General features: G+C 59.2%; 2 protein-coding genes across 6 annotated transcripts; one reads left to right on the top strand and one right to left on the bottom strand.

The window, feature by feature from the left end:
- Nucleotides 1–999: 999 nt before the first annotated feature.
- On the top strand, nt 1,000–18,675 carry KCNH3 (potassium voltage-gated channel subfamily H member 3). Of its 2 annotated transcripts, XM_043563799.1 has the most exons (15): nt 1,000–1,650; nt 3,103–3,336; nt 3,820–3,954; nt 4,762–4,895; nt 5,336–5,579; nt 5,970–6,127; nt 6,213–6,420; nt 10,334–10,615; nt 10,911–11,110; nt 11,560–11,809; nt 15,077–15,294; nt 16,053–16,384; nt 16,762–16,868; nt 17,501–17,577; nt 17,699–18,675. In XM_043563799.1, exons 1-15 carry the CDS (start codon nt 1,575–1,577, stop codon nt 18,293–18,295), a joined length of 3,252 nt encoding a protein of 1,083 aa, XP_043419734.1. In that variant the 5' UTR covers nt 1,000–1,574; the 3' UTR covers nt 18,296–18,675. The 2 variants fall into 2 exon arrangements, with proteins under 2 accessions (XP_043419734.1, XP_043419735.1); XM_043563800.1 differs by lacking the exon at nt 3,820–3,954.
- On the bottom strand, nt 18,666–27,899 carry MCRS1 (microspherule protein 1). 4 transcript variants are annotated; one of them, XM_043563802.1, is made up of 15 exons: nt 27,777–27,899; nt 26,495–26,614; nt 25,836–25,974; nt 25,330–25,468; nt 24,551–24,709; nt 24,290–24,399; nt 23,339–23,447; nt 22,939–23,077; nt 20,679–20,754; nt 20,293–20,321; nt 20,084–20,176; nt 19,825–19,907; nt 19,580–19,667; nt 19,217–19,344; nt 18,666–19,099 (listed from the first exon to the last, which is right to left on the bottom strand). In XM_043563802.1, the coding sequence occupies exons 2-15, from the start codon at nt 26,502–26,504 to the stop codon at nt 19,013–19,015; spliced, it is 1,389 nt and encodes a 462-aa protein (XP_043419737.1). In that variant the 5' UTR covers nt 26,505–26,614; nt 27,777–27,899; the 3' UTR covers nt 18,666–19,012. The 4 variants fall into 4 exon arrangements, with proteins under 4 accessions (XP_043419737.1, XP_043419739.1, XP_043419736.1 ...); XM_043563801.1 differs by having other exon boundaries at nt 18,668–19,099; nt 26,163–26,614; XM_043563803.1 differs by having other exon boundaries at nt 18,706–19,099; nt 26,421–26,614.
- Nucleotides 27,900–27,938: the final 39 nt, after the last annotated feature.

The raw sequence follows: 27,938 nt of genomic DNA on the forward strand, positions 1-27,938 counted from the left end.
GGGGTGCTGGGCCTCCCGCTTCACCCGTTGGGGAACAAATTGCTGCTTTGGCCCCGGCGGCTCCTCTGGGCGCGGGCGGTAGCCGCGCTCGCTGGCAAATCGTGGGAGGGAGGAGGAGCGGCGCTGGCAGAGCGAGCCGGGGGGACCGACGCAGCGCGGAGACAAGCTACAGACTGCCGCCCCGGCCCCGCTCCGCTCGGCCCCGCCCGGCCCCTCCTCCCACCCTCTCACGGGAGGGGGTCCCTGCAGCCACCGCTCCCCCCGCAGCGCAGAGCCCGCTACTCTGGGACTCGAGGAGTTGGGGCAGCGTTGGCCGGGTCCTTCTCACTCCCCGCTCGCTCGCTCGCCAGGGATCCGCACGCACGAGGCTAAGAAGTTCTCCCAGTGTCTGACGTACTACCCGTCCGCTGTATTTGCAACCTGACCCTCGGGAGCTGCCTGAGAGGCAAAAGGTGACGAAGAGTAGAAATATCCCACACCCTTTCAGTATACACACCCACCACCACCACCGGCACTCACCGAGAGCATCTCAACCTTACTTCCAGGGCTACCCACCCTCCCGTTTCCTGATAGCTCCTGTCTGCAGCTGCACCTCCCAGTGACGAGGGTCAAGTTGAGGCTGACAAAGCCTTGGCTGCCCAGAAGCTGCGTTTAGACACCCTCCACCCCATCTCCTTTTAGACTTTCCTGTACAGTTGGGGTCCCTCTGCCTGCCTTCCCCACCTCCTACCACCGCCCAGCCCCCTTTCCCTTTACATTTTTTCCTCGGGGAAAGCGTCTTCTAAAACACAGAGCCCCCCCCCCCCCGCGCACCCTACCCCCTCCCCGCCGGAGTTCTCCTCTGGTCGCTCCGGGGGAGGAGAGTCTGCGAGGCTCTGTGCGAACCCCCATGCTGCAGAGAAAGACGCCTCGCCCCTGCGCTGAGTCAGCCCGAGCGGGACCAGGCGCTCGCCGGTCTTCTCCGAGGGGCGGGCGGGGCGGCTTGGGGCGGCTCGGGCAGCAGGCTCGGCGGGGGTAGGGGGGCCGCCGCCTCCCCTACCCCCACCGAGGTCCCAAGGGGAGGGGATCCCTAGGCGGGAGGCCTGTCCCTTTAAGGAGGCGGCCCTGCCTGGGTGTGCCCGTCTCCATGGTTACCCCGGTGCAGGCGGCGGGCGCCGGAGGAAGGGAGGGAGGCTGCCTCCTCTCCCCGACAGACCGAGGGAGCTGCGGGGACCCGGCGCCGAGCGGAGCCCGAGCGGGAGCCGACCCGCAGCCGAAACGGGAGCCGCGGCCGCTGCCGCCGCCGCCGCGAGCGGAAGGTGCGGAGAGCGCGGCGAGCGCGGAGTCTGGAGCCCGGCATTCGTGGGCGGCCAGGACGCGAGAGGCCGCGCGCCATGCTCCGGGCCCCGACGGCGGGGACGCCCCCTCGCGCACCGGCTGCTGGCCGGGCCTGCGAACCCGGGGTGGGTTTCAGCCTCCGACGGCTGCGCTAGGGGGCGCGGGGCCCGGTGGGGGGCGGCCGAGCTGGGCGCCCTCCCCCGGCGCTGAGCCCCCGCGCCCCGGAGGGATGGGGCAGGCGGCCACGGCCGCCTAAGATGCCGGCCATGCGGGGACTCCTGGCGCCGCAGAACACCTTCCTGGACACCATCGCCACGCGCTTCGACGGCACGCGTGAGTCTGACCTTCACTCCAGTGGCTCCCAGAGAAGCCGTTCCCTGCCAGGGTTCCCGCAGGTCCCGCTCCCCGACATCTCAGCCTGGCTCCTTCCCGTTTTCACCCTCTGTCCCCAACGCCCTGATTGTAGCCGGGACCACCATCTCCTTCCAGACGCCGTTTCCCAAAAGGTCCAGGGTGAACTTTACACGAGGCTGGGCAAGACGGCCAGAAGTCTCAGGGTTTGGGGCCCCGGATGCTATTTGTTTGCTAGAGATCGAACCCCTACCTAGTCAATCTAACCCACCCTGTTCCTGAGTCTGGCGCTATCCCACCGACTAACATAGAAGTGGAGGGGCGGGGTGGGGGGCGAGGGAGAGGAGCGGTGCTCAGGGACAGCCCGAGGGTTCAAAAATCAGATTTAGGAAAAAGGTTTGCAAAGGAGATAGAGTAGGCGGGATTTAGGAGCACACTGTTTGTCCAAGCTCACCTCACCGCCTAAACTCACCAGCCTAAACCCACAGGACCCCTCTAGACCCCCAAAGATAGGTTCGGGTATTCCTACCAAGATTGGGGAAGTTTGGAGTAGGCGACCAGAGCTTCTGGATCCTGGGTTTCCAGGGCTCTGAGCACAGGGAAAGTCGTGAACCCCCCCCTCCCTCCTTCTCCTGCTCCCTCACACTCACCCCCAGTGGGGCTTCCCAGCTCTCTGCTTGGCACACTTCATGGTCTTGCAGTTCCTGATAGGTGGTGGGAGCCCATCACTGAGCAGCCCCCTGCCCCAATACACACACACACACACACACACACACACTGGCTTCTCCATCCTGCAGCCTGCTGATTCAGTGCCCCCCACTCCCCAATACATTGCTGGCTTCAGGCAGTGCTGTGCAGCTACCATGCTTACACCCCCATTCTTGATCACATTCACTAATTCCTGAGCCCCGTCAGGCAGCTGGGGTTCAAAAAAGTACAGGCTGAATGGTGGCCTGGACCGCCTCCCATCCAGGTGGGTTCCAGTGAGAGGAGCCAGACAGCCATGAATGGACCTGGCAGAGGTATGAGTGGGGCTGTGGCTGCCTAGAGCTGGTTGTGCAGCCCTCTTTGGGCATCCCAGCCCTACCCTATACCCCAAGCTGCTCAGGACTTGGTCCAGAGGGCACAGTTCCCACACAGGGCCCCATTCACCAACATCGGTGTTGATTCCTGAATATACACATACACACATGGCTAGGAGTGGACCCTTGCAGGGCACTGGTACACAGGTGACACACTGATTCCTGTTTATAAACCGCACCTGCCTGCCCTAACCCCAGCCACACACACACACACACACACACACACACACACACACACAGAATTCTTGGGTTTCGTGACACCCACCCTTTGGTTGCAGGCATTTAGGAAAGAGGGGTGGTAGACCCTGTGCCCCCCCACCCCATGCCTCCTCTGAGAGGTGCTCTCTTGCAGACAGTAACTTCGTGCTGGGCAATGCCCAGGTGGCGGGGCTCTTCCCCGTGGTCTACTGCTCTGATGGCTTCTGCGACCTCACGGGTTTCTCCCGGGCCGAGGTCATGCAGCGGGGCTGCGCCTGCTCCTTCCTCTATGGGCCAGACACCAGTGAGCTTGTCCGCCAACAGATCCGCAAGGCGCTGGATGAGCACAAGGAGTTCAAGGCTGAGCTGATCCTGTACCGGAAGAGCGGTGAGGGGCCACCTGGCCAGCCCACCTCACTTTTGAGGCCTCACCCAGCCTGGCACCCACTCCATCCACTGCCCCTGGGTTCCATCCCCATCTTCTCCATCTCCCCATCCCGTCCTGTCTTCCCACATCCCCTTACTTTCCCCGCCCCATCCACTGTCCCTTGGCTTCTCTCTTCCATCCCCACCTCAGCCTCAGTCTCCACTCAATTTCCAATCTTGAGTTTCCCACCTCAGCGGAAAAATGTCCCGGTCTCAGTAGGACAGGTCTATGAACACACATGTCTGATGGTCATCTCTGCTCTCCTTTGCCTTCCCCCACCCTCTCTGTTCCATCAAGCCCTGTCCTAAATGGAGCCAGGCTGCCGCTCCACTCCCAGAAAAGCCCCCATCCTGCTTGTGTCTTGGCGGGGGGTGGCAGTGGAACCTCTGTCACCTCGGGCAAGGTGGAGAACAGGAGCTAGGCTAAGTCTGTCTTTGTGCCCAGGGCTCCCATTCTGGTGTCTCCTCGATGTGATACCCATAAAGAATGAGAAAGGGGAGGTGGCCCTCTTCCTGGTCTCTCACAAGGATATCAGTGACACCAAGAACCGAGGGGGCCCTGACAATTGGAAGGAGACAGGTGGGTGCCCGTGGGGCTGTTGATTTTAGGTGCTGTGGGTGGGGCCTTGGCACCCAGCTTGGGCTCACGGGTCCCCCCACCCTCTTGCACTCATTGAGTCCCACTTTGCTGGGTGAGAGGCCTGTGCTGCTCTCATCTCCACATGCCCAGATATGGAAAGCTTGTTTCCAAAGAGACCAGTTGAGACAAAGTTGGAGTTTTGAAGTCAACTTTACTAAGAAACGGAAAGCAAACAAACTCCGCTAGTGCCTGCGAAGTACCATTTTCGGACCAATTAGTGGGGCCCAGTGCAGACCCACTTGGTACCTTTCCCTCACACAGAGCTGACTGGGAGCCCCATCCAAAGCCCTCTTTTAGTCCCTGGGACCTTTCCCCTCTTGTATCCTCCAAGGACTGGGGAGGCCTTACGGCCAGCTCACAAGGCTGTCACTGGGGGCAGCTGGGGATGCTGGGGGTACTCTCCATCCCCCCCTACCCACCCCCCAGCCCTGGGAACCACCTCCCCACTCCTGTCTCAGGCCTTTCCCTATGGAGATCCTCTCCTGCCTTTGCCTTAATCCAGACCTCCTTCTCCTGCAAGTTGGCATGGGGAAGAGTGTCTATAAGTGCCCCTGGAAGTGAGGGGAAGAGTGTCTATAAGTGCCCCTGGAAGTGAGGATGCTGGAGTCCCCAGCTCTAAACAGACTAACCAGTCAATGAGTCAGACTGGCCCAGGTCATGGGCCAGCAACTGGTGTCCTCCACACAAGACCCTAGCTAGGGGGTGTGGGCACTCCCCCCACCATCCTCACGGGCCGCTCTTTTGCAGGTGGTGGCCGGCGCCGATATGGCCGGGCAGGAGCCAAAGGTTTCAATGCCAACCGGCGGCGGAGCCGGGCTGTGCTCTACCACCTGTCTGGGCACCTGCAGAAGCAGCCCAAGGGCAAGCACAAGCTCAATAAGGTGGATTGCGCATAAGGGTGTGTGTTTGGGGGGCGGGGCACCGTAGGGGCAGGCTGAGGAGATGGAGGAGGGGAACTAAGCCCAGCACAGAGAGGATGTCCAGGGGACCACCTAGGCCCCACCAGCACTTTGGGGTTGTGACTGAGGGAGGGAATGTCAGATGCCTGATCCATCAAAGATAGAGTCTTGGCCCTGGAGTCAGATGGGACTTGGATCAATGTCGGCTCTTCCCCTAAACGGCTGTGTGCCCTCAGCTAAGTCAGTGGGCTCTCTGATCCTCAGTCTTTTGATCTGTAACATGAGGGCTCTAATGCCCGTGTCAGAGGTTGCTTTGAGTATGCAGGGAGAGAAAGGAGGTGGCTGCCTGTCCCAGACCCTATCCAACTCAGCTTCTATAAATTTCCTGTCCTCCCTGGCTGGACCTGCCCTGCTCCCCTCAGGGGGTGTTTGGGGAGAAGCCAAACTTGCCTGAGTACAAAGTAGCAGCCATCCGAAAGTCACCCTTCATCCTGCTGCACTGTGGGGCACTGAGGGCCACTTGGGACGGCTTCATCCTGCTTGCCACCCTCTACGTGGCTGTCACCGTGCCCTACAGCGTGTGTGTGAGCACAGCCCGGGAGCCCAGCGCCGCCCGCAGTGCCCCCAGCGTCTGTGATCTGGCTGTGGAGGTCCTCTTCATTCTTGGTACGTGTGCCCTGTGCCTCCCACCCCACCCCATGCCGGGCACCCCTCGGGCTTTGATGGGGATAGTCTGCATGGTTTCCTGTGCCTGCTGACAAGTGTCCCCCACGCCCTCCCCCTGTTAGTGACCTGTGGGCTTTGAAATCAAACCTAGGTTCCAAACATACCTCTACTGCTTAACGGGTTATATGACCCTGAGCTGATGATAGCCTCTCCAAGTCTCAGTTTCTCCCTCCATCAAATGGGCATAACAGTATCCACCCTTTAGAGTTCTGTATGAACTACGATGGTAGGGGGCCCCAGGCCATGTCAGATACCCAGTAAAGTGTCAATGCCCAGTAAGGTGTGGCCCCTCCGCTACCCCATGCTGAGTCCCACCCCGACTTCTTGCAGACATCGTGCTGAATTTCCGCACCACATTTGTGTCCAAGTCAGGCCAGGTGGTATTTGCCCCAAAGTCCATTTGCCTCCACTACGTCACCACTTGGTTCCTGCTGGATGTCATCGCGGCGCTGCCCTTTGACCTGCTACATGCCTTCAAGGTCAACGTGGTCAGTGTGGCTGGATTGGGTGGGCTTTGGGGCAGGGCTGGCGGGGCCGGCCCTGGGGTGACCTCCCTGTCTCCCCCCACCTCAGTACTTTGGGGCCCACCTGCTGAAGACGGTGCGGCTGCTGCGGCTGCTGCGGCTGCTCCCGCGGCTGGACCGCTACTCGCAGTACAGTGCTGTGGTGCTCACCCTGCTCATGGCTGTGTTCGCCCTGCTCGCCCACTGGGTGGCCTGCGTCTGGTTCTACATCGGCCAGCTGGAGATCGAGAGCAGTGCCTCGGAGCTGCCGGAGATCGGTACCAGAGGCTTCCGGCAAGGGGGGCGGCGGGGGAGGGGAGAGTGTGTGTGGACATATGTAACAGAGGAATATGTCTGCTCGAGTGTGTGTGTGTCAGGGAAATGTGAGTCCACGGGTGTGTTTGTGAGCTGATATGGGGGGTCAGGGATGTGTGCAAGTCTGCATGTGTATCTGGGGCATACATGCAAGTAGGTGTGTGTGTGTGAGAAGAATGTGGGGGCTGGTGTGTGTGTGTGTGTGTGTGTGTGTGCGCGCGCGCGTGTGCGTGTGTGCGCACGTGCACACAGGTGTGACTGTGACAGAGCCACTACCTTGAGGTAGGCCTGTTCTTCAGCAGCCAGGCATAGTGGAGAAAGCCTGGTGGGCCCGGGGGAGTCCTACTCACCCATCATGCCCTCCTTGTGGCCTTAGCCTTTGTCACATTCTTCAGGCCTCTGCCCAGCTGAGAATCAACCCTTCTCAGGAGAAGGCCGTGCAGGGAGCCACTGCCCTGGGTACTTCTGGTGCCTGGTGCTTTTGCACCACCCTCTTGGAATCCCGCCCCCCACACCTTGCCCTCTAAGGCCTTTCCCCACTCTTGTTATATGCAGGCCCATCCCTCTCAGCTGCTTCTCTGCCCTCCCCCAGGCCTAAAATGCAGCCTTTCTCTCTGCTCCGCTGGTGTACTCACTCTCCTTCACTTCACCTCTACTTCCACTCCTCCCTCTGCTCGCCTCCCACTCACATCTTAACTCCTGCCAGGAAGGCTCCCACCCCCACCTCTCCACCCAAAATGGTACCCAGCAGGTTGCAGTGACCTCCTAGGGCCAAACCCGCATCCCCTTGAAGTCCCTGTGGCACCTGACTCTGCTAACCACACCCCTTTGAACTGCTCTACCCCTCTGCCCTGAGCAATGAGGCCCTCCGTCAGCCTCCTCCGCCCTGGCCCTGTCTCCTCCCCTCACCTTGTCCCCTGTCATTCCATGGTGCCACTACACCAGCTCAACCTCCATCCTTCCTCTAACTCTGAACCATTCTGTTCCAGCCAGTTCTAACTCTTCATACCCTGAGGCTCCAAAACCGAACACACCTTCTTCCTCCCTTGCCCTCCAGCCCTCTGGTGGCTTCCCAGGAACTGGCCTGTATTGCTTGTTCCAGTCCATGGGCAGCAGGCCAGCTGCTCAGATGGCCTTGCATGACCATCTGCTCCTTGGTGGGGTCACCAGGAGTCCAGCTGGGCCTTAGAAACGTGCTCCGATCAGTTCCCAGGGCCAAGGAGGCTCTTGCAAATCCTCTCTCCCTTGCCAAGCCCGCGGAGACTGGTGTGTGGCCCAGAGGCCCACTTGGATATTCCCCAAAGCTCTAGTTGCCGAGCACACGGAATCGGGCTGCTGCAGGCAGTGTCAGCTCCTTGGCACCTGCCCTTCCCAGAGGGAGGCTGTGATGGAGGCGGACACAGCGACACGGTCAGTGGGCCGGGAGATAGATAATAGTGATGCAAAGCTCTGATCCCAAAGTGGGCTGAGACACCATATCCCCAGGTCAGTTTGCACCCAAATAGGGCCACTCTTGAGTCTCCGGTCCCTGTGGCTCCTTTGTTCTGACCACCTCACAGAGGCTGCTCAGCTGATGGGAAGAATATCTTTGGCTCTTGGAGGGGCTCTGAGTCCCGCCATGGAGAATATGGGCAAGTGGGGGGCTGGCTGTTTTGCAGATATTCATATTAATTCTTGCACCCTAAGTTCTGGAGTAATTTCATTCTATTTTGGGCTGGTACTAGCTCACATTAGGGGAGTTTCCAAGTCCTTCTTCACATCATCTTCCCCTTCTTGTTTCTCCAGAGAAGCGACTCCCCAGCTGGGTCAGAGCCACACCCAGACCTCCCAGAGTCCAGCCCCAGAAGGGATTTCTGGAGGGGAAGTGGCGCCCCCTTCTGGTCTGGCTCTGGTCTGGCTCTGGGAGGTCCCTGCCCCCGGCTTCCCTGCCTGGGTTCTGCCTGGCTGTGGGTGGTGTAGACACAGAGTTCCTTCCCCCTATTCCCTTTAGCCCCATAGAGATGGGCTGCATTTTCAAAAGATTGTACTAAATGCTGAGGGAGATCACTCGGGGCATTTCTCGACGAAAGCCACTGGCCTCCGGAACAGCTTCCCCGCACCACCAGCTCCAGGAGCTGCCAATGCCCCATGGCCAAGACAGAGAGGACAGGCCCCTCTGGAACCTTCCCCTCATCCTCCTGCTTCTCACCCCTTGCTGCCCACTCTCCTTACCTGGAACTGGCTTCAACTCGGGCCCAGCTGAAGAGCGACTGACGAGCTTGGCACACTCCCGCGAATCCTTGCAGCACACGTCGAGTCACAGGAGAGCAAGTCCTCACCTTGGCTCAGGCCTTGACACATCTCCTCAAATTCCTTAGCAGGGAATTTGATGCCCCCAGTATGAACCGCACACTCCAGCTAAGCTGACCTACTGCTTGCACGCGTCACCATCCCTAGGGATGGCCCAATATGGTCCTTCCCTAAATCGGGAACAACCTTCTCTCAGTTTCTCTGAGTCAAAACCCTAGCCATCCTTGGAGACCAAACACCAATGTCCTCTCTTCTAGGGAGCGCTCTAGCCCTAACCCATAGCATGTCCGTTTGAGCCCTATCACATGGCCCTCGGGTGTTGTGCCTGAGGCACATGTTTGTGAGATCGCTGAATAAACAGGTCTGGGGGTGAGGAGGGGTGTAGAGATGGCAGGGAGAGTGTGTGTAAGGCGTTCGGGAGAGTGTGGAGCAGAGACGCTGGGTGTGTCAAGGTGGGAGTGGCAGAGTGCATGTGGAGAGGTGAGTTCCATTGCAGCCACAGACCCTGAGCCCCCTCTCTGCACCTGCCCTCTGTGTCTCCACCCTAAATCAGCCCTCTCTCCCTTGCTCCCCGTGACCCCTGGTTCTGCCAGGATCCCTGGGACCTCTGTGGACCCCAGGAACCCCCATCCAACACCCTAGAGTTCCCACAAGCTTCCAGCTGGGCTCAGAGTGACTGTGGGTAGCCAGAGCTCCTGAGAGAGCCCAGTACTCAGCCCCACCTCCTGCCAAGTCCAAGCCAGAGAGTGTGGGATTGATGGGGGGACTGGGGCACTCTCAGCTTCTGCCCAGTGTCCCAGGCTGACCCATGTCTGCATGTGTGCTCAGGAGCCTCTGTGTGTGCACAGGTGCCTGCCTGTTTGTGGCCTTTGAGTGTGCTTACCTGTGTGCTCGTGTTCGCCTCGCCTACCTGGGTGTCTGAGTGCAAGCACCTGTGTGCCCTTGTCTCTCTCCCAAGTGCGCTCAGGCTTTTCCTGTGTGAGTGGCTGTGGCTGTGCACCTGTGAATGTGCTCATACGTGTGTGTCCTCATCCTCTCAACTGCAGAGCACGTCTGTGGCCTTGATGGTGCGTATGCACGCGTCCACGGTGTGCTTGAGAACGCGAACATGGGGTTGGGTGGTTTGTGTGGTCGTGGAAGGGGTGAGGGGGAAGCAGCCCTTGGGAGCAGGTGAGCCCAGAGAAAGAGCAAGAGGAGTCTGGGTGGACAGGGCAGAGGAGGTGGCCTCACCTCTCCGTCCCTGGGAACAAGACTGGCCGGTGCGGGCCCTGTGCCCCTCCAGCCGGGCCCGTTGGCTGGGATCAGTGGCAGCCACGGGAGAGAGGGTGCAATGCGCCTTGCTCCCTTCTCGGCACCAGCAGACGCCGGCTGGAGAGACGACAGCCTCGTCCTCACGTGCTTGTCTTGGTCAGGGCTGAGGGGGTGGACAGGGTGTGCTGGACCGGCAGAGGAGGAAAGTGGTGGGAAGACATGGGGGGGGGTCTGCATCCACATGGCCCCCGCCCCGGGGGAAGCAGTGGGCACACGTGCGCCTGTGGTGTGGCAGTGCCGTCCCGCTTGCTTAGGTGTGCCCTGTCCCCTCCCCAGGCTGGCTGCAGGAGCTGGCCCGCCGACTCGAGACCCCCTACTACCTGGTGGGCCGCAGCCCTGTGGCAGGGAACAGCTCCGGCCAGAACGACAACTGTAGCAGCGTCAGCGGGGAGGCCAACAGGACGGGGCTGGAGCTCCTGGGCGGCCCCTCGCTACGCAGCGCCTACATCACCTCCCTCTACTTCGCGCTCAGCAGCCTCACCAGCGTGGGCTTCGGCAACGTGTCCGCCAACACGGACACCGAGAAGATCTTCTCCATCTGCACCATGCTCATTGGCGGTGAGGCCTGCTGCTCTCCCTGTCCTGGGCCCACTCTCAGACTTGTGGCTCCAGGTGGCCCCAACACCCCGCCTCCCCCCAGGGCCCCAAGGTCCTTCTCAGAGGTTCTTCTGCTTTTGGGGACTGAAGGAACACAGAGCCAGGGCCAGGGGAGTCCCATGTGGCTGCAGGACTCCCTGCCACACAGCGGCCCGTGTCTTGCCTAGGAGACTTGGATGGTGGGAGGGAGGACAGATGTGTCCAGCGTGGTGTCAGGCCGGGCCTGGAGGTGACCCCCTCTCGCCACCCTCCCCAGCCCTGATGCACGCGGTGGTGTTTGGGAACGTGACGGCCATCATCCAGCGCATGTACGCCCGCCGCTTTCTGTACCACAGCCGCACCCGTGACCTCCGAGACTACATCCGCATCCACCGCATCCCCAAGCCCCTCAAGCAGCGCATGCTCGAGTACTTCCAGGCGACGTGGGCTGTGAACAACGGTATCGACACCACTGAGGTGCGCAGGCCTCCAGGGCTGTCCCTTCCAGCCTTTGCTCCTTCCAGGAGTATGCGCTTGGCCTAAAATTCCCAGGAGTGGGCTGGGGGGCAAGGAACACAAAATCCTGGCTTCTGCTCCCCGGGAGTGGGCAGTAGCATGGGGCAGAGGGCAGTCAAAAAGCCTTGAAGGCCTTTCTCCACCCTTGTTAGGCCTGGAGGCTCTGCTCACCGACATCCGGCTCTGGGCCTGGAGGAGGAAAGCCAAGCAGCTCACGGTGGGCTAAAGTGATGGGAGGGGGGCAGAGGCAGCCTCCCGCACTGCCGGTACAGGCTACAGGCACGGAGCCTCAGGTCCCTCCCACACTTCCCCTTGCTCCTAAGGCCTGTGGGATGGATGTAAAGAGGGCTGGCTGGAGGCTGCCTTGCATTCTGCCACCACTAACCTCCCCACCTGCTTCCCCCCTGCAGCTGCTGCAGAGCCTCCCAGACGAGCTTCGAGCAGACATCGCCATGCACTTGCACAAGGAGGTTCTGCAGCTGCCTCTGTTTGAGGCCGCGAGCCGTGGCTGCCTGCGGGCACTGTCCCTGGCCCTGCGTCCTGCCTTCTGCACGCCTGGCGAGTACCTCATCCACCAAGGGGACGCTCTCCAGGCCCTCTACTTTGTCTGCTCCGGCTCCATGGAGGTGCTCAAGGGCGGCACCGTACTTGCCATCCTAGGTTTGTGAGGGCAGGAGAGGAAGCGGGGGTTTTGGGGGAGGTGGGTGGAACCAGGGCCCCATCAGCAGAAACGTGGACAGGGGGCACAGGCAAGGCCGCCCGCGGAGAAACAGCCAGGACGGAGTCAGGAGAAGCCATGGCGCAAAGCTCCAAGCAGACAAAGCTCAAAGCGGACCCAGTGACCACCGGGTGGCAACACAAGGAGGTGTTCAAGGCTCCCTGAGTGAGTGGAGGACCACCAGCCTGCAGCCTATGAGGGGATGGGGGGGATCAGCAGTTCCTGCCAAGGAGAAAATTCAAATGCTAGGGATGGCAATGTTGGAGAGAGTGCTTAGGCAGGGCTGCAAGAAGGGAATGAGAGCTGTTCTTGTGGGGCCCCTCCACCAGGTCAGGGGAGAGCGGGGTTGTGCTCTCCTAGGGCTGGTCACAGAGCAGGCCCAGGGTCCCAGCGGGCAACAGCAGGGCTCGGACTCTGCCTATATACTTCCCTTCTTGGCAAAAGAAAGAGGTGGAAATGGGTCGAGTCCCTGGACAAGGAAGAAGAGATTGCAGTTGTGGGATGGACGTCAGAATAATGCTGATCCCAAGGGTCTCACTGCGGGGCTGGCCCTTAGGTGTTTCAGCTCACACAAACCTCACAAAACCCCTGGCAGAGGCACTGGTGTCGTGCCTGTTCTGCACGGAAGGAGCAGGAGGCTTGGAGAGGTTCATGAATTAGCTGATGGGGTTAGAACCTAGTCTGCCAACCCTAAGGCTTCAAACACTGTGTTTTCAGGAGCTCTGATCAAGGGAGCGCCGTGTCCCCAAGGAAGGGCACAATTTCGGGATGGCAGGCTGTACACACCGGGCTTTAGGAAGGCACACGCAAAGCACTCCTGGAAACACAGAGCTGAGGGTGTCCGTGGCTGTGGGAGGCTCCCAGCAGCGCCCCCAGCAGGCAGGAACTCTGTGACCTGTTTGGGTAATGGAGGGCCTCACAACAGGGGATGGAAGGGAGGTGAACCCTCGGCCAAGTGCTTGTAGACTCACCGTGGGGGTGGCTGACGCCTGGAGGGGCTGAGGTTTGTCACCAACCTGGAGAATTAAGAAGACTAGATGCCCAGAAGCTACTGTGTGTCCCTCCCCGCCCCCCCCCCCCCCCCCCCCCCCCGAGGAGGATGATCTACCAACAGGAAAAAGAAATACCATCAAGGGGGTCTTGGAGGTAAGAGAGGTGAGAGGCTGCCACACCTTTCACCTTGAGTCTTCTGGGAGTTTGGCTTCCCGACCTAGATGCCTTTTATGCCAGGACTCCCAGGAAACGGAATTATGGCCCCCCACATATAGCTGGCAGTCCTTGAGAAATGCTGGAGAACTGGAGAGATTCGGAAGGGCAAACAGACAGATTTTGACAATTGCAGACTGGTCAAGACTGACGAGCGGATTATTAAACAGATGGTTTTCATCTCGGAGCCGAGGAAGCAGTGTGGCTGGGAGCTGGCATTGGTCCTGTAAGAACATCTCCTCACTGCTGCCACGCACCAGGTTGCAGAATAATCCTGTTCACTATTAAGACGAGCCTCAAGAATGTCCGCCACCTTCACCTCACTGCCTGCGTCCCCAGCACTGGAGCTTTTGCCACCTTTGATCCATCCTGTGCCTGCACACACGTTCCAGAGGAATTGTTTCCTCTGTGGGCTTGATGGCTCCGGGTGCCCCGATGTATGCCCGGTTCCCCACAGCCTGGTCTTCTGCTTTGCCTTCACTCCTGCCCCCACCTGCCTCCTTCGCTGGACATCCAGGGGCCTCCTGCCTGCTGCTGGCCGCTGAGGCTCACCGTGCAGCTCGTGGCGTCAATTCTGGCCCCTACCTCTGCGTATGAGCTAACAGCTAAGCACACACAGTCGGTTGTGGGGGAAGGAGGCAAGAGAAGAGAAGTGGGCTGGGTGACAGTACCAGGAAGACCTGAGGGGGCTGGAACGCTGAGCTGGAGGTTCCGGCTGCAGTGCCGGCCTGGAGGGCAGTCTCTGGTCTGAGACTGATGGCATGGAGGCTCTGTCATTGGTCTTGTCCTATTTCTCGATTCTACCTCACCTCTTGGATGAAGACAAAAAATACACACTTCTCTTACTTCCAGATGACACACAGGAGAGAGAGCTCATTCATCAGATGAGCACATTGAGATCCAAACAGCTCTCAGAAGGAACCAGAAGGATGGCCCGAAACCAAGAAAATACAATTTAACAGCAATGCTTTCTACACTTAAGTTTGAGCAAAAGTCCGTGAACATTTACAGGAGCTGCTAAGCTCAGTCCTGCTGGCAGCACGAGCCAGCCCACGGTGGAGGGTGGCAGTGATCCATCTTCTTCCTTGAGGGTAAGGAAACGCTTTCCAATCTTGCGAACTCCGGCAGTGGGCTGAGCTGCCTTGTGAAGGCGGCGAGTGCTCTGCCTACGGCAGGCCGTCTCTGTTGGGAACGATCTACAGGGGACTCTTGTCCAGAGGGAGAGAAAGGAAACGAACTTTGATCGTCTCTGTGTCAGCCACTTTACCTACACTAACTTGCTTACTCCTCACATGTCCGTGATTGGAGGCACCCTAGTTCATTGATTGTAAGATGCACATTTTCCCCCTATAATTTAACATCTCTGAGATTGGGATACGGACTCTAATTGATGCCATTTTACAATTGCTGTCAGCCAGGTGGCAGTCCCAGCTGGGTGGTGGGAAAATCCTACATTGACACCTTCTGGTAAGATCAAGAAAGCACCAGGACCCAGTTCAGTACAAAATCCGTCCCGCAAGAACCAGGGTTCAGGGAGATGAAGAAGCGTGGCTGCCTGACCTCTTCACTGTGCCGAGCTGGGCACTAACCTGCTGGCTCCTGGATGAGCCCCACCTGAATCACGTGTGAGGCTTGAAACATACCGGATTGTGGGGTCTCCTGCAGATGTTATAGGTAGAGATGGGGCCCGGGTTCCCATCTACAGACAGCCTCGGAACCACCAGAATTGTTGACCGCTCGGTTAATCTCAGAGCTAAACTTCAGGTGTGTTTCAGGACAGTGGCTTCCATCCCGGAAGTGCTTGAGCTCCTGGGCCTCAGTGCTTTTCACTCCAAGTCTGTCTGAGGAGCGGGGGGTCGGCCGGAGCCTGGGCCCCTCTGCCCGTCTGGGTCTTGGCTCCGAAGGCCCCACTCACCTCCCAAGGGAAGCTCAGCTGCCTCTGCTTGACCCTCTGTGCGTGGGCTGAGGGGCAGGGCTTGCTGACCTCTACTTCCGCTTCCCAGGGAAGGGTGATCTGATTGGCTGTGAGCTGCCCCGGCGGGAACAGGTGGTCAAGGCCAACGCTGATGTAAAGGGGCTGACCTACTGCGTCCTTCAGTGTCTCCAGCTGACTGGGCTGCACGAGAGCCTCGCACTGTACCCCGAGTTTGCTCCACGCTTCAGCCGGGGCCTCCGAGGGGAGCTCAGCTACAACCTGGGTGCCGGCGGAGGCCCCGCAGAGGTGAGGGCACCAGGAATGTGTGCCTAGGGGCTGGGGTGGTGGCTGGTGAAGTGGGCAGAGGCTGGGGTTTGGGGAGGAGCCGTGTGAGCGCCTGGCCTGGTGTTAACACCCCCACACGTTGTGGGGGGTCTACACTCTCCCGTCTCCTGCCCCTTCATACCCACGCTGTCCTTTAGAGCCCAGCCCAGCCGTGCTCCGCCAGCCCTGCCGGCTCTCCCCGGCCCGCCGGAGACGGCCTGGCCTGGTCCACAGCGGAGTCTTAAGGGATGGAGGCTGAGGCCACACGTGAGGGATGGGGCCCCTGGGCAGGGCCGGGCACTAGTCCTCCAGGCTGCCTCCGAAGAGAGCCCTGCGGCTCTCCCTGCTTCCTCACCATGAGAGACAATGCTCTGAGGGGCTTCGAATTTTCCTGGCTTCTACCACTAGTTCTAAACCAGTTTTTAGCACTGTGTTCCCCCGGATAGTTCGGTTAGCCTGAGGGACCAGGTAGAGGGGTGATGTATCCACATTTGCCTAGAATTTTGAAGGGCAGCAAATTCCTCCAGGGCTTGGTGGCTTTGTGGTGGCAGCAGAAGAGCAGTCCCCCACCCACCTCCTTTCACCGCCACGAGTAACAGCCTCTGCCTCCGAGGGTGGGAGATCTTGGGCATCCAGTTTAACAAAGATGGCTCCTTCTAGGGAGATGAGGTCACGGGGGCAGGTGACTGGGACACGGTAGGGGTTATCCAGGCTGGTTCCCTGTGCCCCACTGTCCCCAGGCAGACACCAGCTCCTTGAGTGGTGACAACACCCTTATGTCCACACTGGAGGAGAAGGAGACGGATGGGGAGCAGGGCCCCGCGGCCTCACCGGCCCCGGCGGACGAGCCTTCCAGCCCCCTGCTGTCCCCCGGCTGCACATCCTCCTCTTCTGCTGCTAAGTTGCTATCCCCACGGCGAACTGCGCCCCGGCCCAGGCTAAGGAGCAGAGGACGGCCGGGCAGGGCAGGGGCTTCACAGGCTGAGGCCGGCCCCTCTGTTCACCCTCGAAGCCTAGAGGGTTTGCAGTTGCCCTCTGTACCGTGGAATGTACCCCCGGATCTGAGCCCCAGGTAAGCAGGCCCTGGGCCCCTGTGATCTGGCAAAGATGGTGGCGATAGCCCTGGGGTCCAGCCAGGCACATTCCTCCCCTGGGTGTCCATCCTTCCATCCTAACCGGTCCCAGCCTCCTCCACGAAGCCTTCCTGGACTCCACCTTCCTGCGGCCCCTCCCTAACCGTTTGGTCCATGGCCATTTACTGCTCAGAATTCCCGCTGTGTCCTGTTGCTCAAGCTTGGAGCCCCCGGCAAAACTGCAAGCTCCTAGGGAAAGGGACCACGTGTTACCTTTCCTGGGCCCCGAACTCCAGGGAGCTCCTGTGTGTGGACACTAGGGCACCACAGTGGTTGCCCGTGGATTGATTTGTTGTCCTGGCACCCGTGTCCATAGGGTAGTAGATGGCATTGAGGATGGCTGTGGCTCCGACCAGCCCAAGTTCTCTTTCCGTGTGGGGCAGCCTGGCCCGGAATGCAGCAGCAGCCCCTCCCCTGGACCAGGTACTGAGGCCCGCTCCGAGGTTGGGGGATGGGGGGCGGTGGCAGGTGGGCAGGGCTGCCTCTCTGCCCTGCGCACCCCTGAGAAACCGGCGGGGTAAAGACTTCTTGCCTCTTGTCCTTCCCAGCCTGCATGGTTTGGGCATTTTGGTGGTTAAGACCAGCACTTTGGTGGTCGGGAAGGGGTTTGGATCCCTGCGGTCAGCTCTCCAGCAGCAAGATCTCGGTTCTCGCTCCAGCTTCTGGTCTGCAGTACAGTTGTCGTGCATGTTAAAGAAGATAATGTTGCTAAGACCCTGGGGAGGATAGAGGGCTAAGGGGGAAGCAGAATTGAAAGTGGTCCCCAGGCCATGCAGCCCCGAGAGCGGACCAGGTAATGAGCTCCTGGGAGCAGTCGTGTGTCTGGAGGACAGGCGCAGAGGGCAGCGTCCTGAGGGGGAAAGTGTGGGGCAGCGTGCCCAAGGGCTCCTTGCGGTTTGGGCAGAATTCGGCAACTGGGGCAAGGCTGGAAGTGGCCGTGGCTGGCATCAGGCCCCGCCGGGCCAGTGTGGTCGGTGCTAACTGGGGCAGAGGCCTGGACCCCATGCCTGGCCTCTTCCTGGTGCTGGCTGGTAACCCTAGTCTACTCTTTGCAGAAAACGGCCTGCTCACTGTCCCCCTCGGGCCCAGTGAGGCAAGGAACACAGACACACTGGACAAGCTGCGGCAGGCGGTGGGTGAGGGGCAAAGTGGAGGTGGGGAGGGGAGCCGAGGGGAGGGGGGCGGGCGCTGCCGTTGTGTGAGGTCCAGACTCCTCTCTAACCTCGCCCTCTTTCCTGCCTCGCTCCCTAAAGGTGACAGAGCTGTCTGAGCAGGTGCTGCAGATGCGGGAGGGTCTGCAGTCACTTCGCCAGGCTGTGCAGCAAGTCCTGGCGCCCCACGGGGAGGGTCCTTGCCTTCGGGCATCGGGAGAGGGGCCGTGCCTAGCCGGCACCTCTGGGCTCCTGCAGCCTCTGTGTGTGGACACTGGGACATCCTCGTACTGCCTGCAGCCCCCAGCTGCCTCTGTCTTGAGTGGGACCTGGCCCCACCCTCGTCCAGGGCCCCCTCCCCTCGTAGCACCCTGGCCCTGGGGCCCCCCGGCCTCTCAGAGCTCCCCTTGGCCTCGAGCCACAGCTTTCTGGACCCCCACCTCTGACTCAGAGCCCCCGGCCTCAGCAGAGCTCTGCCCCGAGCCCAGTACCCCTGGCTCACCGGCCCCCGAGGAAGGGGCTAGGACTGGGCCCCCGGAACCCACTAACCAGGCCGAGGCTGCGAGTACTGGAGAGCCCCCGCCAGGGTCAGGGGGCCTGGCCTTGCCCTGGGAACCCCACAGCCTGGAGATGGTGCTTATCGGCTGCCACGGCTCTGGCACAGTCCAGTGGACCCAGGAAGAAGGCACGGGGGTCTGACTGCCAGCCCCAGAACCCAGTGTTGCCAGACACGCTGCCGTCTGCTGCTCTGCCCGAACTCGGGGCGGCAGAGAGTGGCAGCCGCTCCCCAGGACTCTGTGCTGCTCCCCGGCTCAGGGCAGGGAGCCTGAGACTTAAAGAGGGCCCGGCCCCTGACTCTCAGAGTGGGCTGGAGCTTCAGGAGCTTCAGAGTGGGCTGGGGCCCGGCCCCAGGCTGGGAATCTTGGTGCCCCACCTCAGCCTGCTCTCTGACCTGTCTCTGCAGGATGGAGGACAGGCCTGAGGCCGAGGGATTCTGCCATCCCCTGCATGTGTCCCTGCCTCACCAGTCCCATTTTTTATATTAAAAAATATATATAATAAAAAGAACTACTTTGGAACTCGGTGCTTTTTATTTACAAAAGAAAAATAATAAAGGAAAAGTCTGAAGCCAATCAGCTGGAGACAAAAGGAAAAGGTGGGAATCTGAGGGGCAGAGAAGGGTGGTCTGCAGAGAGAGAAGGGGAGGGGCTCTGGCTCTAAGGAAGCCGGAGGGTTCCAGCCTCGAGGGGCTTCCCAAGGAGCAGCCCTGCCCTCCCACAGAGGCTCAGATCAATGGGCCAGTTGGGTCTCCTCCTGCCCATGGTTTTTCCAGGAGCCTGAGTTCCTAGCTCCTAGGGGCTGGAATGGCAGGGGAACCGGAGGCCAGAGAGAGCACACGGGTCCCGCCACCACTCCTCACTGTGGCGTTATCTTGGCGGCCTCGGCCCGAATAAGGGCAATGAGGTCTTGGTTGATGAGGAAGACGAATCTCAGGCTGGCGATCTGTGGGCAAGAGAGAAAAGCGGCTGAGGACGGAGGTGGGACTGGGGGCCAGGCCCACACACCGGCCTCCCACGCCCCGGGTCTCATCATGACCTCTTCACCTCCCTCCCAGCTCACCTCCACCACGGAGTTGTTGCTGAGGCGCCATTTGGAGCCACACAGCACAGGCCGTCCATCGATGTAAATGGGCCGCCGACCCTCATTGGCAATGAAGAAATCACCATTATTTTTCAGCTTGATGACACCTGTGGGGATGCAGAGGCAAAAGGGATGAGGAGACAGGGGAGGCCAGAAGAGGGCCTGCAGTCCCCACACACACTGCTTCCCGGGAACAGGCTAGAAGGCACCCATGACTCCCAAGTTAGAGCTCTTGAAATGCCAGCTGCTCAACCCTAGCGGGTTCCCATGGAGACCAAGCTGCAGGGCCGGAGGGCAGCGAGAGGCTGGGAGGGACACCCCCACACTGCCGCCTGCCGGTACCTTGCTTCCGGGAGATCTTCCAGGCCGGACCCTCCAGAGACAGGTCCACATCAATCTGGTTATCCTTGGTTGCTCTGCCCAGGGTGATCTGGGGAAACGGGGTAGGTGAGGGCTGGGACCTGAGGAATGGGTCTACACAGGTCAGGGAAAGATGAGAGATCAGGGGCCAGACACAGAAGAGGTCAGCGAGGACAAGACTGGCGGAGGAGGGAAACCCGGGGAAGCAGGGGCCGGGCCCACCTTACCTCTCGGGAGCGCATCAGGTACCGCACCATGCGGCCCCGCAGCACCGCCAGAGTCTGGTTGTCGAAGTCAGGAGAGCTCATGCCTGCGAGGGGGAGCAGCTGGTGTCACGCAGAGCCCGCCTGAGGGCCGCGGGGTGGAAGGCAGGGAGCCGGGGCGTGGGAAATGAGGGCGCAGCCAGCCAGGCAAGCACAGGGGCTCTGGGTGGGGCAGAGGGAGCTGGAGCAGGCCCCCCCCCACCCGGGTCCCCCGCCGCCTCACCTGTGATGCTGTCTACCAGCACCTGCCACTTATGCAGCTCCTGTTCCAGCTGTCGAATCTCTCGCTTCTGGCGCCGGTCGGCCACCGTCAGCTCTGGGGTGAGGCAGGGTGGTAAGCGGGGATGCTCTGAGGTCATCAGCACCTCGTACCGATGCTTTGTGCTGGCAGGGGCTTCCACCCCCTAACGGTCCCCACCAGGGTACACTTACCATGTTCTAGGACCTCATCCCGCATGTCCCTGTGGGAAGAAGGGGGAAGGAGGAGGAATCAGGATCACCTGCTATTACCATCAGGTGCTACTTGGCTCATTAGGGTGTTCCTCAGTCTCTCAGCTGAACAACCCAGGAGGCTGCTCCTCTGACCCTGGACTAGCCTCCTTCCCGGGGGGGGGGGGGGGTGCTGAAGGGATGGGGCTCAGCAAAGAGACCAGGTGCCAAGAGCGGCAAGCGGTGCACAAGACTGGGTGTGGCTGGGCCCGATTCTCAGCAGCAGGAGGCCAGGTTGGGCAGTGCTGCCCAGGGAGCTCTGGCCCACCCAAGGGGGTGGGGGGGGGCACACTCCACTCTGTACCCTGTCTGTGGCCCCAGCCACTCACTTGAGCTTACTGTCATCAATCAGGTCTTCTGCGTCGGAGAAGTTCAGCACTTGGTCCCCCTTGGGCAGCGGCTGCACTGAACAAAGGACGGGGGGACGGTCAGCGCCGCCGCTCCTACTCCACCCTAAACTGCCGAGCAGCAACTGAACTAAGGGGACAAACTGTGAAGACAACCTGTGGCAACAGTTTTGCGCTGCAATCAATAGGCAACAGAGCACAGACCAGATTAGACACCCTCTTTTGGCACAAAGAATTCCTGACATTAGCTATGGGCAGAGGTGGTTCTAGAAAGAAAAGGGAATTAAGGCTGACTTTTCGTGTGTGCTTTTCAGTGTGCGAGGGTTCTCACACAGCCTTGAACTAAGGAGGGAAGGCATCGCTGTCAGTTCCCCTGTGCACGCAAGGGGACAGACACAGGAAGCAGGGTTAAGCCATGTGACTCAGGGTTAGGACAGAGGCAGGACCCAAGCTCTATTTTTCTGACTCCAAATCCAAAATGCTCCTCCGACACATCATACGCTCCCAAATATTCTCTGCCACACTCAGCAGGGGGCAGAGAGAGGCACATGCCGGTCAAGTGCTCCTCAGGATGTGCCAGAAGTGAGCTGCTCCCCCGTAAGCCAGTATTTTTCAAACTGCGGGTCATGAGGTATTGGCAGTCATGAAATTAGTTTCATTTCTTCCTCCGCCCCTCCCCCCAAAAAAAGAAAAAGAAACGGGATAGAATAATATCAGAGTCCATTAGATGTGTTGAGAATAAATAGTTTCGTGGAAGTTTTTCCGTTTTTTTTTTCTGACCAAATTGCAAAAGGGGATGGGGGCCCACAAACTCTTGAGAACTTCTGCCTTAAGGCCAGCTGTTCCCAGGACTGCAGTGTCGCTCAGTAGTTAGTGGCTGTGAAAACCGTCGGCTGGGGAGTTTGTCAACACCCGGGGTGTGGTCACTGTCTGCCCGGGGAAGTGAGGGGGGCTGCACAGGAGTCACAAGTGCTCCACACCCTCAACCCCCTTAGGTCAGATTGTGTGGGAAACAAGGGACTGGGACAGTCATCCCCCCCACCCCCGACTGCTCCCCCACTGCAACTGCCTGAAATCCCACCAATTTAATACTCAACCAACTTGAGAGCCAAGCAGTATATCTACCCGGTTCCTAGGACCTCCCAGCACTAGACAGCGAAGGAGAAATCAAATACCCACAGAAAAGACTCTTGGAGAGAAAAATTAAACCTCTGAGTTAACAGAGACGTTTACACAAGATAACTTTCAAAGAAGCCAGCTACAGCAGCATAAATCAACTTTATCTGGTGTCCACTCTCTGTGGGAATTCAGGGACGTCGGAGTCTGAGGCAGAAGCAGAGCTGTGGAAGCTGCAGGAATAAAGAGGGCTGCCCACTAACTGCAGAGACCCTCAGGAAGGAAAGACAGGGCATCCCTGACACGATCTCCTCAAATCCTCTTGCAGGAGTGTCTTCTGATAACCAGGAGCAGTAGGACCCAGGGAGTAGGTGGAGTGCACAGGCAAAGCCTCATTTCCAGAACAGTGCTGACAACTATGGAGACGATGATGGGCAACACCATCCAGGAAGGGAGGGCAGAGTGTGTCTACACTACGCTGCACCACGAAAGCCTGATCCCAAATCCCAAGTCGAATTGAAGAGCCTCCCGCACTTTAGTCAGCTGACTTTCCCCGAGTTTGTCATCAGGAGCGAGAACTTGCTGGTGAGGAAGAGGTGGGCAGAGAGTGTTCTGGCCCCTGGGAAAGGAGGAAGGCAGGGGGCCTGGGTGTGAAGCCCCAGTGGGAATTTCCGCATGGCTCCAAGGCAGCGAGAAGTGGAGAGAGGGAAGGGGCAGAAAGACAGAGACCCTACCACCTCTGGGGGGGAAATGGGGAAAGATAAAGCAGTGCAGGGGACTTTCACCTTTTATTCACTTTCAACGTTATTCACGAAAACTATGTTAGCGTATTGTTTACATAATAGCGAAATATGTTAAAAACGACAACAAAAACAGGAAGTGGGAGACAACACTGCCATTTAGACTTTTTGCTCAGGATTGCAGACGGTTTGGGCTACCCTTACCATGCTGCTGAGTGTCATTCCAGCCACTTTCCTTCCTCCTGGAAGGAAGTTTTGCTGCCAAGAGATGCAAGACACTGGGGGCCACTGAGGGATCCGTTACTGGGCACCTGAGGGCAACCGTGCCCAGACAGCTTCACACTTACACGCACACACCCACTCCGCCAGCTCCTGGAGCCAGTTACCTGTCTGGTCCTCCAGTAGGTAATACTGCTTCATGAGCTGCCAGTGGGCCTGCAGAGCCTTGGCAGTACGGGCCAGGTAGAAGGCATCAGGGTGTCTGTGCAGCAGGTCCTGGAAGGTCTCCAAGGTGGGCTGGCTGGTCTGGAGGGCAAGAAGCGTGTTCTTGGCATTTGGGTTTTCTCATTCCTGTCTCGACCTCGTCATCCCCACCCCGTCCCCACCAGGAGCTGGGAGAAGTGAGAGGGAGCCGGTCTTGGCTCTTCCTAAGGACCCCATCCACAAAGGCCCCTGCCAATATACGAGACCTGCCAGGCACGTTTCCGGGCAGTGGGGCCTCCCCACATCCGTAGTTTTCCCAGTGGTTAGGTCCCCACCCTGCCCTTCTCTGCTCCTCAGCCTTACCGATCCCACTTTGCTCAGCAGCTGCTCCTCAGCCTTGCTAAACAAGGCCTTGCTCTGGATGGCAGCAATGGCTTCTGGGTGCAATTGTCTCATGGCCTGGCAAGCCAGCCTGAGGGGGTAGAGGGAGAAAGAGGGCAGGGTTGAAGGGAGGGGGTCAAGCAATCCGGGGTTCCTACAGGCCTCTGAGATCCAGAACTAGAGGCCAGGCCCTCAGCAGGACCAGCCGAAGGCTTAGCACTGCACCTGTGGCCTCACGCGTTTGTTGAAAGCGTAACAGGCAACTCAACAAACCGAGTTTCCAGTGTTCACCTCCTCGAAGACACTCAAGGCACAGCCCCCAGAGACCAGTCCCGAGGGAGATCCCGAGACCACCCACTGCCCACCACATCCTCTCTCCAAAGCTGAGCCCTGCCCCCTTCCTGTCAGGGCTGTGGCTACAGCTTAAATGGTGTTAGAGACCGTGGAACAGAAGACGGGTGGTAAGCATCCCGCCAGCAATGACAATGTTAAACGAAGTGGCTGAGGAGGAAAAGTGTGCACGGCGTATGCACACAGGCTTACTTGAAACTTGGACTGTTAGGGGCCTTGGTGTTCTTTTGTTCCAACTCCTTCTTGTAGAGGTCAGTGGAGAAAGGATGGAAAGTGACCTGCCCAAGACCACCCGGGTGGAACCAGGGCTCCTGGCGCTCATTCGGATATTTTTTCCAGGCTGCTTCTGCAGCTTCCAGATCCCCTGCTTCTGGCATCAAGCCAGGACTAGCCGGGTTGGCAGCAGGAAGAAGCTTCCCTCCCAAGCCTGCCTGGTTTCAATATCATCCCAGAGGATGCAAGGCCCCATGAGTCCTGCCTCCCAGGCCCCTCCCTTGGGCCCTTGTATAGTTCTCTCTGTTCCAGGAGCCAAATTCTAGTGTTCCTCGTAACCTCCATGCTGCCAGAGCTGGCCCCACTCACTTGGAGATGACCGGATCGTAGAGCAGGGCGTACCAGCGCTCCTGGACTTCCCGAAGGGTGAAGCGGCAGCTGAACTTCACGCCCAGGTGGACAGATGTCAGGTCGTTGGTCTGCAAGGCCCCAGATGGGTTGGTCCCAGCCCTAGAGCTGGGAAGGACCCTTCCCCTGCCACCCCCAGGGTGTTGCTGGGCTAGTGCAGGGGCTGGGAACCGCAGGCCGGGGGGAGAGGGGGGACGTGAAGCCTGCAGTGGGAAGCACTACCTGCAGCACAGCATTGATGAGCAGGAGGTCATCCGCTGGCTTCCAGCGGCCCAAATCCTTGGTCACCTGAAGTGGCTGTTTGCTCTTCTTCACGCGCTTGGTGAGTCCAGGGGTTGGGGCTGGGCTGGGCGGCACGGGAGTGCTAGGGGCCTTGGACACCTGAGCAGAGGACAGGAAGAGCTCAAAGCCGGCATCAGGGCAGATGGGGCTTTGGACCCTGAACTTCACACACTGTGTGGTGGCCCCGGTCCCACCCAACCATAAGCAACACAGGCAGGAGCTCGGCTTTCTAGTCCCCACCCCTCCCCCTCCCACCTCTACCAAAGTACTTCTACATAATCCTTGAACATATGGGGTCTTCTCTTTGCTGGTGGCACCCTCAACCCCAGAGTGGAGGGTGGGTGGGTGGGGAGGATACCAGGAAACCACTCTTATTGGTACGGTGTCTAGGGCCAGAGCAATGCCACCTGGGGGTTATTTTTACACCCAGCAATGCTGGGAACAGGCTGTCTGCTCCCAGAATAGATGCACGCTCCATGCCTCCCACACAGAATGTGATACAGGACGCATTGACAGTGTGTGTGTGTGTGGGGGGGGGGGGGTGCAGCAAGAAAGGGGGAGTAGGGAGCGATGGGCTCTCAGGAGGGAGGCATCTGAGGTTGGGGCTGAGGCCACCCGATTTTCTCACAAGTCTCCTTTGCCAGGGCCCCTGTCAGCTGGCAAAGGTGGTGGGGAAAAACAAAATCTGGCCCTGGCCCCCACATCTCCCAATCCCTCACCTTCTTCTTCTCACTGGAGGAAGGTTCACTCCCCGAACAGCGCCCTGGTTCCACCCCACTGGCTCCCTTCGCCCGGGTAGAGGACTTAGCCAGGCTGCTCTCCACTAGCTCATCATCAAACTTCTTCCTCTTGATGAACCTGTGGAGAGTCCTACCCAGTGAGCATCCCTTGCCCCTTCCCTAGGACCCACCTGCACACACTCAGCCTCTGAAACAGAGCAGGTTCCCGGCTGGGCGCTAACTGCTCCGGCTCAGTGGATGGGGCACGGAACTGCTATGCTCCATCCCTCTGAGATGACAGGGTATTGCACCACAAAGATTCCATGTCAAAGACCTCAGATCGCCCTCCCTTGGCCCATATCCCACAAGAGGGATTTGGTAGGAAAAGCACAAGGCTCTGCCAGTACTTAGGCTCCAGAGGGGCTCGGGTAGCCACTGCAACAGTGGTGAAGACATGTAGCACCTAATGCCCTTGCCCAGTTCCTGGCCCTTCAAACCCTTACTACCTGGAGGAGCTTCTCCGTTTAGGGATGGTGCCCAAGGCCTGGGAGGAAGCCCGCTTCTGCCCTGCCAGCGACTCCTCATCCTCTGAGCGGCTGGCAGTGCCTGATGCCATCAGAGATGAATCTAGCAGCCCCTGAGAATCTAGAAAAAGAAAAGCAGTGAACTCAAGTCTCCTAAGTGCCTAGTAGAGCCTTGAGCCTCTGAACATGGGACCCCTCCTCTGCTCCTCCTCCCCCTGCCAGCCCTCCTGGCCCTTCCCCTGCTTCCTTGACATTTGAGGTTTTAATGTGGGAGTTCCTTGGCCATCCAGATCCCATCTGGGCTCAGACCTGGCCCAGACCTTCCACGCTGGGCAGTTCTCCCGGTGCCACGTGTCATGTCGTGCAGCACATGGTGCTCAGGTCAGACTGGTGATGCCGACACACCGGGCTCTGGGCATAACTGCTCCCTCTGCCATCAAAATGCAGCCGTGCCAAAGAGCGGCAGCTCAACAGCAAGTCAGTCAATTGTGGCCTCTGCCGAGAGGTACGTGGGTGGTGCTGGCCCAGGGGGAGGTGGCAATGCCCAGTCAGGACGAAAAGACATACGTGCCAGGCACGGGGTGGAATCAGCAGATGCTTGGCGCCTGAGCGTTTGGGGAGCTGGCCTGGCCTCATACTACCTTTGTCCATCCTCTTACAGTCCCAAAGCCACTGGTTCCAAACCACAGGGCTAGGAGGAAGGGTCCCACAGGCTCATCCAAGGATTCTGACCAGGTGAGCTTAGAGGCTGAGAGGAGATTCTGCAAAGGAGAAATAAGGCTCCCTGAGGCACAGGTTTCCAATGGGCCAGCCCCACCTTCTACTGGAACAGCTCCCCCAGGATCCCATAAACTAGGGAAGACATAAGGAGAAGAAACACAAGGCTCTACTCTGCCATGACCCTGATAAACCAACAGCTTTCTAAAGGTCACCGACATCTTTTAGAATATAAAAGCTATGGACTCCAGGAAAATGTACAAACACATAGCATTTTAGGGGGTCCACAGACCTCTATGATTCTACTCACAGTCGCTAGGAAGGGCCTCGACTATAAACCAGCAGGAAACAAGGGATTAGTGGCTCACTTTTTCTTATCTTCGCTGCCCACTCAGTTCAGCAGCACCACCCTTGCCCTTCCAAGCCAAAGCAGGGAAATGGAGATCGAACTCTGATCTGTCCATCTAATTTTTATTTTCATTTTCAGCTTTGGCTGAAGATTTAGCGGGTGGGACTGCGTGGAACCTAAAAAAACGCGGTTTGGTAACTGAGCGAATTTCCACCGCCCTGGGGCGCCTGCTCCTAACCCCAGAGAACTCAGGTACTGGGAACTCTCTGGGTGTGCCGCTTGCGGGCCCCGCCCCTTCAGACCAGGGCGGCTCTCCGCACAGTTTTCTGGCCCTGCCCCCAGGTGCTCTAGTCGCTCGGCTCCGTAGGATACGGCTGGGAATCTTGACACTTGGGGGTCAGGTGAAGGGTAGCCTGAGGCTAAGTCTGGGCCCCCTTCCTTCCCTGGCCCTCGTTCTCCGAGTGCACACCCGAGGTGGGGGAGTAGTGCCGGTCTGTTTCTGGAGCTCGGAATAAGAGTGGTGAAGTCAGCCCTGAAACTGAAAAGCAAAGCACCGAGTGCACCCAGATGTCCTCGCTGCCTTGGCTTAAGCCCCACGAACTGGTGGCGAGGGACAGGAGGAGACTAACTCCCAGGTCAAGTCTCACCCCACCTTCGCCTTGCCCACCTTTGCGCATGCGTACCATCTCGGACCAGATTCTGGCCCGGTCCGGCCCACGCATGCGCAGATTTTCGGGGCGCTACCGGGGCGGGGCCCCAAACATTGTGGGGGGGGTCTTCCCCAGCGGCACTCTGGAAAACTCCATTTCGCCCCAAACTCTGCTCAGAACCCTCAGAAGCGAACCGCGAGGTCTCACCATTCCTAGTCTGCCAGCTCCAACAATTTCTCCGCGGCGACGGCAGCAGCCGCAGGGCCAAACCCGGCTTCCGTGAGACACATCTACTTCCGGGTCTGCGAACTAGGGGAGGCGCGATCTCTTCCGGTTCGCCCCGGGAATGTGATGAAGGGGGCGTGGTTA

Source organism: Prionailurus bengalensis, chromosome B4 (genome assembly GCF_016509475.1).
Source record: "Prionailurus bengalensis isolate Pbe53 chromosome B4, Fcat_Pben_1.1_paternal_pri, whole genome shotgun sequence".
Classification (NCBI taxonomy): domain Eukaryota; kingdom Metazoa; phylum Chordata; class Mammalia; order Carnivora; family Felidae; genus Prionailurus; species Prionailurus bengalensis.